The 9,513-nt window shown below is 30.3% G+C and overlaps 1 protein-coding gene across 1 annotated transcript in view; it reads left to right on the forward strand.

Annotated features, from left to right (window-relative positions):
* Positions 1-9,496, forward strand: part of LOC108913690 — a gene marked incomplete at its 3' end in the record, with an annotated part of 19,405 nt that extends 9,909 nt beyond the window's left edge. The window contains exons 3-4 of the mRNA XM_018719282.1: positions 6,503-6,718; positions 6,849-9,496. Of these exons, the coding sequence (XP_018574798.1) occupies positions 6,503-6,718; positions 6,849-9,496 (2,864 nt within the window). The remainder of the gene's footprint in view (positions 1-6,502; positions 6,719-6,848) is intronic.
* Between the last annotated feature and the right edge of the window lie 17 nt (positions 9,497-9,513).

Below are 9,513 nucleotides of genomic sequence, written 5' to 3' on the forward strand. Positions count from 1 at the left end.
TAAATTGTTAAGCGTTGTGGCAACGTCAGTCTTTTATTTGCCATGGTAAACAGATTTTTGTAATTTTTGGCCTAATAACTTAAAGAGCAGAGTAATTTTCAAACTCAATTTACTCGAAAACCATTGGAAATATCGATTTGGACAAAGATAATATTTTTTACGTAAAATTGTTAAGATTTTATAAATCTGTAGAGAAATTTGTAAAAAAATTGAAATAAAAAAAAATTACGGGCCGAAAACCCCCTTCACCAACCTAAATGGGACGCATATGATTTGCATGTCGAAAAATGGAGTAGCCCATGTTATTTAACGTAAAAAGTTATGTAAGACCCATACATTTTTTTCTATTTATTTGCGACTGTTTTGTCAATAACAGAAAAAAACCGGTTTTGGGACATATAACTTCCTAAGGGTGCGTTTTAGGGCATATGTTAATAGGAACTTTTTGGCTTATTTTAATAAGTTATAAACGCAGCAGAAGTTTGGAACCCTATTTTAGAAACACTCTGTATATAACAATTTCTAATTTTTTCATAAATTTCGGGAAAAGAATTATGAATGAAAAAGTAGACTAGCCTTATGTAAAGTTTCATGGATTTGCAAAAGATCTATGGAATATTAATAGAAAAACCATTCTCTTGAATACAGCATCTTATTCTATCTTTAAATGATATTCCTTAGAATATCTAGGGTGATTGTAATAGTAGGTAGAACACTGTGTACAAGATTTTTTATATAGCCCGAAACAAAGAAGTCCATTACTTATTATTTATTACTAAATTTTCGATTTAAATAATTTGAACTGAATATGAAAAATTTTAAGGTGCACTATTTAATTACATTCTCATTTATCTCCTTATATCTAAAAAGTGGTTAAGAAGAACCCAAACCGATTCAATAAAGAACTCGATAAAAACGGAATGACACAAATGTCTCCAATACCTTTAGAGATAAGTGTAGGGAACCTATACAGTTTGAAAGATTTTTAAAATACATAACTTCCAAATTAAAATATACTGGGTATTCCATTTAAAATAACCAACTTATTGCTGTTTAAAGTTGAAAGAAGTATTCAGTAGTTTTTTGAACACCCTGTACAATACTAAGTGACGACAAAATATAATAATTTATAACTTCAAGGATCTAAAATACAGTTTCCAAAGCTGCTTCCTTAAAATTATTTTTTATTGCTAATATTAAATTTCTATGCAAATCCTACATTTTCACTAAAATTGAAATATCTCACAAACAATAAGTCCTAGGTATGCAGAACCTCTAATAAAGTTCACCTATGTTTTTATGGTGCTTTCAAAAATGCAGTAAAGTACAGGGTGTTCCATTTAATAATACATAACTTTGGTGGTACGCTTTTCCTGGACACCCTGTATATTTCAAAATCTTTTTAAAATGTAGCCGCAATCAACCTACACATATCCACCTAAACAGGTTTCTATAAGATTTGCCGTTTGGTCCCTAGCGACCGAAGCGTTATTATTGGCCCACCCTGTATACAGTGTAGGAAAGTACCGATGGTCTATCAGAAGTTACGTGAGAGCGACAAAGTAAGCCATAGAAATCCATGTGATAGACAAGGATGGCTATAATGAAGGCGTATAATAGTCAACGCCCATTTCGCCCTTCCACAAATAAGAAGTGGATCTTATTTGTGGAAGGGCGAAACGGGCGGTGCGTATGAGACGCCTTCATTATAGCCATCCTTCTCTATCACATGGATTTCTATGGCTTACTTTATCGCTCTCACGTAACTTCAGATAGACCACCGGTACTTTCCTACCCTGTGTATACGAAGAGACCAAAAATTAAATTTAAATTGAAAAAAATTCTAATTTTTATACAATTTTCAAGAAACTATTTTCCATTGGTAAAATTATAGTATGGGATGTAAACTACCCACACATAAAATTTCATACATTTTCAAAAAATCGTATGAAATCCATGTCAGGCAAAAAAAAATAATATTATAGAAAAATTTTTAACTTTTGGACAATTTCTACTGAAAGAATTTGGAATGGGAAAGTAGATTACCCTCATGTAAAATTTCATGGATTTGCAAAAGATCTATAGAATACTAAAAAAGCAAAAACTGTAAATTTAAATGGGAAAAAAGTAACTCTCAGATAATTTTCAAAAAACGATTTTACATTTGTAAAATTATAATTTGGGATGTAAACTACCCTCACTTAAAATTTCATGCACTTTCAAAAAATTCTTGGAGTTCTTAGCAAACAAAAAACCAAATTTAAATACTTATAGAAAAGTATGAAGCCTTTAGACAACTTTCGCGAAAGGATTTATGACTACCCTTATATAAACTTTCATAAGTTTGCAAAACGTCTATGATTTATTAAAGCAGCAAAAAAACGTAAAATTTAAATGGAAAAAAATTAATGAAACAATTTTCAAAATACTATTTTTCCATTGGCAAAATTATTGTTTGGAATATAGGCTACCTACGTAAAATTTTATGCATTTTCAGAGGATCCCTAGGGAGTGGTATTAAACAAAAAGCTGTAATTTTATATATAGAACAATTTCTAAATTTGTCAAAAATTTCGGGAAAAGAATTATGAATGAAGATGTAGACTAACCTTATGTAAAGTTTCATGATATGCAAAAGATCTATGGAATATTAATAGAAAAAAATCTAACTTAGACAATTTTCAAGAAATGATTTTCCATTTCTAAAATTATAGTTTGGGATGTCAGCTAGCCTCAAATATATTTTCATGCAAATAAAAAATCCCTGGATTCCATATCAATCATTCGAGAAAAAAGTTACGTATAATGAAGTAAACTACCCTTACGTAAAGTTCAATAGAAGTTTATATATATACTGAGGGACGAAAAACTGTACATTTAAATGAAAAAAAATTCTAACTTTGACAATATTTTCAGAAAACGATTTTCAATTGATAAAATTATAGTTTAGGTTTAGAGTAAGGTATCCTCACATATAATTTTATGCACTTTCAGAGGATCCCTAGGAGTTGTAACAAGCAAAAAGCTGTAAATCTATCAAATTTTATGTGAAGATACTCTATGTCCCTAACCATAATGGAAAATTATTTACTAAAAATCGCTTTAAGAGTTGCAGTCCATAATATTATATTCGACATTAAATTATGTCTCAACATGTAATACTGCTAAAAGAAATAATTCCTTAAAGTAATGCAACTATTAGAATTTTTTTCTCTTATTTGTTTGACTATTCATAGTCCTATCAAATCTGAAGAATCCTCTTTAATTACATGTAATATTCTTAAACAGAAGCTCACCATACCAAATAAAATTTATTTCTCAAAAATCTTTAATCGTTATATCTTTTTCACTTGAAACCATTTGAAATCTATGCTTTGTGACTTTTTCAAATGTTATCCAAAAATATCTTACATCTCTGCAAACAACCATACCCAATTACAAATTTATCAATTTGTGATGAGAATACTACGAGATATTGTCATTAAAAATTACAAGTTATTTGAAATACTTATATTGTTCTCCGATACATTTCGTTTTAAAAACATGTAACAGATATACCTTTTTTGCAGCAAATATTGTGATGTTTCATAAAACACTTGCATTTTCCCAAATCATTAGAAAACAATTCTTGAATTTCTTACATATGTATACTAAGTGGTCAATTTCAATTAGGATGCAAGGTACGAGCTATACATTGATGGAATAGCTAATATAGATGATACAGCCCAGTATTTGAGGGGTGTTCTAATTAAACTTCATCGTTTTACTAAATTTACACTTTAATTAACTGTATAATTTTCATTTTAGATCAATTTACTTATTCAAAAATTTATACATACCGTGATGTAAATTTTTTTTACACTAAACTTCTAATAAAATAACTACATGTACATGTTAACATACAAAGTGACAAGTTGATTTATATCGTACAAATTACATTACAATTACAATTACAATGGAATATCTTCATATTCCTATGACTCTAAAATAACAAATATGCTTACATTTATCTATGACAATCCCAGAAACCTCATTATAGCAATTTTCTTTGAAATACTTTAAAAAGTTGAATAAGTTATTTTTAATACAATTAAATAAAATTTGTTTTGAAAGAAAAATTATACTAAAGTAACTTAATAAAATCGGTTTATATACTATGGAAACGTTTTATTTTTTCTTATTTAATTCTATTACAAAACAAAGCTTAAGTTTACCGATCAAAATTTTCCAACTCCAATATACAGAGTAATTCAGGTTTCAATCTGGATAACTTCAGAAATCGATAGAACAGGTTAAAATAATGTTCATTCATGATATAAACTTTTTTCTTAAATCGCATCATTTCGGTGATAAGGAGCTTTGAAGTAGAATTATTTTTCCCCATTTCTTAGCACTAAAAATACTTTTGAAATAATACTTTTAACGGTGATTTTCACAAATGTCAGTTTATACAAATCAGTATGAATTTTATTTCTCATGGGTTGCTAGAACGTTAAATAAAATTTCATTGAATATCCCAGAAACAAGGCTAAATATCGAAAAAAAAACAAGAGACGGAACAGTTTTAAAATTGACAATACAAAAGTAGTATGCAGCTATTTTATTAAAATATATTTTTTTAAAGTGTTGAAATAATGTATGGAGGGGATAGCACACAAAATACACTTCTAAGAGGAGTAAGTGATTCAAACTTAAGAAGCTTATTTTATTTATTAGTTTTATTTTATTTTATTTAATACACTGTTCAACAGTTACTACCCAATTATAGAACAGGGATTTCACAGACAATAATAAAAGAAGTACATTAATTACAAACAAAATTAAGAGGAACAAAACAAATTCTATACCATCATAAAAAAAGAAGGAAATAAATAAAATCTATACACTAAATAATACACATAAATGAAGATTAAAATAAATATTGGAAATAACCAGACTTTAAAATTGACAATACAAAAGTAGTAGGTATGCAGCTGTTTTATTAAAATTAATTTTTTTAAAGTTTTGAAATAATGTATGTAGGGGATAGCACACAAATACACTTCTAAGAGGGATAAGTGATTCAAACTTAAGAAGCTTATTTTATTTATAAGTTTTATTTTATTTTATTTTATTTAATACACTGTTCAACAGGTACTACCCAATTATAGAACAGGGATTTTACAGACAATAATAAAAGAAGTACATTAATTACAAACAAAATTAAAAGGAACAAAAAAAATTCTATACCATCATAAAAAAAGAAGGAAATAAATAAAATCTATACACTAAATAATACGCATAAATGAAGATTAAAATTACATATTGGAAATTACCAGACTTTAAAAATAAAGTATTTTTAAGTCATTAAGACTGCAGTCAAAAATATCTACAAAATTTTTATTACAGTTGAAGATTTCATAAAGTGGTGAATGTTTGAGTACATTAGAACGAGGAGTTGGTAAATAAAACGTAAGATCATAAGGAGTGTTTGTGTTCTGAATTTCACCTAAATCTGATGAATAATTCAACAGTTATAAGGGAAAAACGAAAAAAAAAATCTGTTTCAACACCCTCTACCTACGAAACGATGCAATTTAAGAAAAAAGTTTATATCATGAATAAAAATTATTTTAACCCTTTATATCGATTAAACCTGAATCAGCCTGTATAATTCTACTAAATAGAAATTGTCCCCTTAAAGTAATACAAGGATTAGAATTTTTTTCACTTATTTCTCTGACTATTCTTGATCCCATCAAATCTAAAGAATCCACTCTAATTGAACGAAATATTATTAAACAGAAGCTCGCCATACTAAATAAATGTATTTTTCAAAAATTCAATCATTATTTCATTTTCACTTTAAATCGTTTGAAATGTATATATATCTCCTTGCGACTTTTTCAATTATTATCCAAAAATATCTTACATTTTTATAAACAATCTTACCAAATTATTTTTTTATTTCATATACAAATTTATTAATCTATGATGAAACTACTACTAGGAATTGCTACTAAAAATTAAAACAAATTTGAAATATACTTTTCTCTGATACATTTTATTTTAAAAACATATAACAAATATTTTTATGCAGCAAATATTGTTTCATAAAACATCTGCATTTTCCGAAAATCATTAAAAAATATAGCGAAAAAAAAACAGAAAATATAAACATTCTGAACGACATTTATATTTTATATAAAAAATAAACTTATATTTTTCTCCGATCTCTCCAGAAACTCCATTATAACAATTTTCATTAAAATATGTATTAAAAAAAAATTAACCATATCAATTTTTCTAAGACATGCAACAATTATAATAAACCTAAACATTTCATATCGTTTTATAAAAATAATTAAACCGTTTTAAAATAATATATTGCATCCCATTAAATAAACACATCTATATACATTCTAGAATTTAATTTCTTTTAATAATAATTTTCCAATATATTTTAATGTTATAAATCAAAAACATTCTATTTAAACTATAATCAAAATTAACAATTTTTTAGCACCCACCCGTCTGTTAAAACGGAAGTTTTCGAGTGATTCTGAGGATGAACCGCCTCAAATCATCACTGTAGAAGTTATGATTCATCAGAATGCCGATGCTCATATCGAACAAAACTTCCCAGGACCTTCATCACCTATTGCAGCTTCTACACATTCTAATAACACTCCTGTACCAATTTTAACCCCACCAATGCCTCAAGATGTTATAGAAATTGGTTAGTCCTTTCATTAATTTATGTATTACTATTATTAATACTAAAATATTATAGAATAAATTAAATAACCATTAAAAAAAGTAATTTGCCTTTATAAATCATTATATTTATTTTAATCTTTTCTTTCCAGATGTAGAAAATATAGGTGATGGAATAATTCCTGAATTATCTCCATCTTTATTAGATGACCTCCAAAATGAATTTGCTGATTTACCATTTAACAATCGGAGACAAACAGCAAATCAAATGGATGCCGCCATAGGTGATATTCCCACGAGAGAAGACATTCAACAAGATATAGAACGTCTACGGAATATCGAAAATCACTTACCGACATACCTTCTGGCTAGCGAAAGAATTGTACCAGGCGGAACTTACAATTTAGGTCCACTCGATCAAATCTGTACTCATTGTTCTGCTTTCTATTTTCGTGTAGAATCCACAGTTCGTGGGCATTACACAAAATGCTGTCAACAAGGTAATGTAATTTTAGAAAATTTCCCACCTATGCCTGATGTTTTAGAAGCTCTTTTTCAAGGCTTGCATCCGTCTTCTGCCAACTTCAGAAGACATATATTATTATACAATTATAGTTTTCAGTTTGTATCTTTGGAGGCAAACCTAAGAGATCTCCCTGCAAGAGGTCCGTATGTGTTTTGTGTCAGAGGAAAAGTGTATCATCACATTTCCAATGTAAATATTAATGAGCCGTTGCAACGCTACGGACCTATTTATTTTCTAGATCCAGACGAAGCTATCGATGCCCGAGCACAAAATAATAATCAAGTCTTAGACAGACGATTAATTGTTCTTTTGGAACAATTGCTAAGAAATATAAATCCTTACGCTAGGGCATACATGCATCTACGAGAACGTTACAATTTAGAACTACAAACTATTGATAGACTTCGAACAGAAGCCGTTCGTAATAACGTAGTACCTCCCCCTTTACAAATGCCAAATGTAACATTAGAATTATTAAATGTTCGTGGAATGAACAGAAGGCAATATGACTTGCCTAGAGTGGAAGAAGTTGCAGCCGTGTACAATTTAATGCCAGATGCCCCAGCAACTCCTAATATGCGTATTTATGTACGCGACGAACCCACTAGATTCCAAAATGTCTCAGAGGAAAGTGAGCATAATGATCCGTTAGTATTTCCTCTGCTGTTTCCTCACGGAGAGTCGGGATGGTACATAGGAATTCCCCACAGAAACGGTAATCGCAATACAACATTATGCGAATATTATGCCTATCGTTTTGGAATTAGAAATAACGATACCAGACTTAAATATGGAGGCAGACTAACGCAACAATTTGCTGTCGCTGCATATATCAAAATCGAAAATAATCGCCTCAAATATATATTACGTAACCAAGAGAGGTTAAGAGTGACAGAATATGTTGGGTTGGCCGATTACCTACATCGTAGGGTCCAAGAAGGCAATGAGGATGACGATGCCGCAACATTGGGTAGAATGGTTATTTTACCATCAACTTTTGTCGGATCTCCGCGATACCAACAACAACTATTTCAGGACGCCATGGCAGTTGTTGGACGCTTTGGTATACCCAGCCTTTTCATTACGATGACAACCAATGCACGATGGACAGAAATAGTGGACAATATTCCCGCAGGTTATACTGCGAGCGACCACCCATCTCTCATGGATAGAGTATTCCAGTGCAAATTAAATGAAATGGTAGATGACATGCTGAAAAAGCACATTTTTGGGATACACGTAGCTAACCTCTACGTTATAGAATTCCAAAAAAGAGGGTTACCCCATTGTCATAATCTACTTATTCTAAGGGACCAAGATAAATTAACAGACCCTCGCAGAATTGATGCACTAATTAGTGCAGAAATACCAGATCCGCAATTAGAACCAGAACTATATGAAATAGTAACCTCTTTCATGGTACACGGCCCTTGCGGAGAATTAAACCCAGAGTCGGTTTGTATGGTGAATGGCCAATGTTCTAAAAAATATCCTAAAGAATTTAGTGAATTTACAGTAATATCAGAAAAAGGGCAAGTCATATACAAAAGACCAAACAATGGCAGAACTTTGACGATTAGAGCTAATAACAGAAATTGTATTTTAGACAATCGTTGGATAGTTCCTTATAATCCCTATATCCTACTAAAGTATAAATGCCATATTAATATAGAGGCTTGCGCTACTACCCAATGCGTTAAATACTTATATAAATACCTATTTAAAGGTGTAGATCTGGCATTAGTTCGCATTAACGTAGAAAATCAAGCGAATTATAATGAGGTAGAAAACTACTTGAACGCACGGTATATGACTCCTCCGGAGGCCTGTTGGCATATCAATCAATTTGAAACCCATAAAAATACCCACACCGTTTATCGGCTTTGCGTTCATTTACCTACTAGGCAAATGGTTCGTTTCCAACCTGGATTCGAAATACAAGCATTAGAAAATAATGAAATTACCCAACTAACGGCATGGTTTCTGTTAAATCAGAATGACCCCGACGCCCGACAATATCTGTACACCGACATTCCATATCATTACGTATGGAATAATAGAACTAAACGGTGGACGCGTCGCCAAAGGGGTGCTAATAAAATTGTAACACGAATGTACTCTGTGAGTATACGTAATCAAGAATTATATTATTTACGTTTGTTGTTGTTACATGTTCCTGGAGCAAGCTCTTACGAGGAGTTACGTGCACTAAACGGGGTTATTTACGACACCTTTAAAGAAGCCTGCCAGCACAGAAATTTATTGGCAGATGACGTTGAGTGGAAACGAAC

Source organism: Anoplophora glabripennis, unplaced genomic scaffold (genome assembly GCF_000390285.2).
Source record: "Anoplophora glabripennis isolate ALB-LARVAE unplaced genomic scaffold, Agla_2.0 scaffold1382, whole genome shotgun sequence".
NCBI classification, from domain to species: Eukaryota; Metazoa; Arthropoda; class Insecta; order Coleoptera; family Cerambycidae; genus Anoplophora; species Anoplophora glabripennis.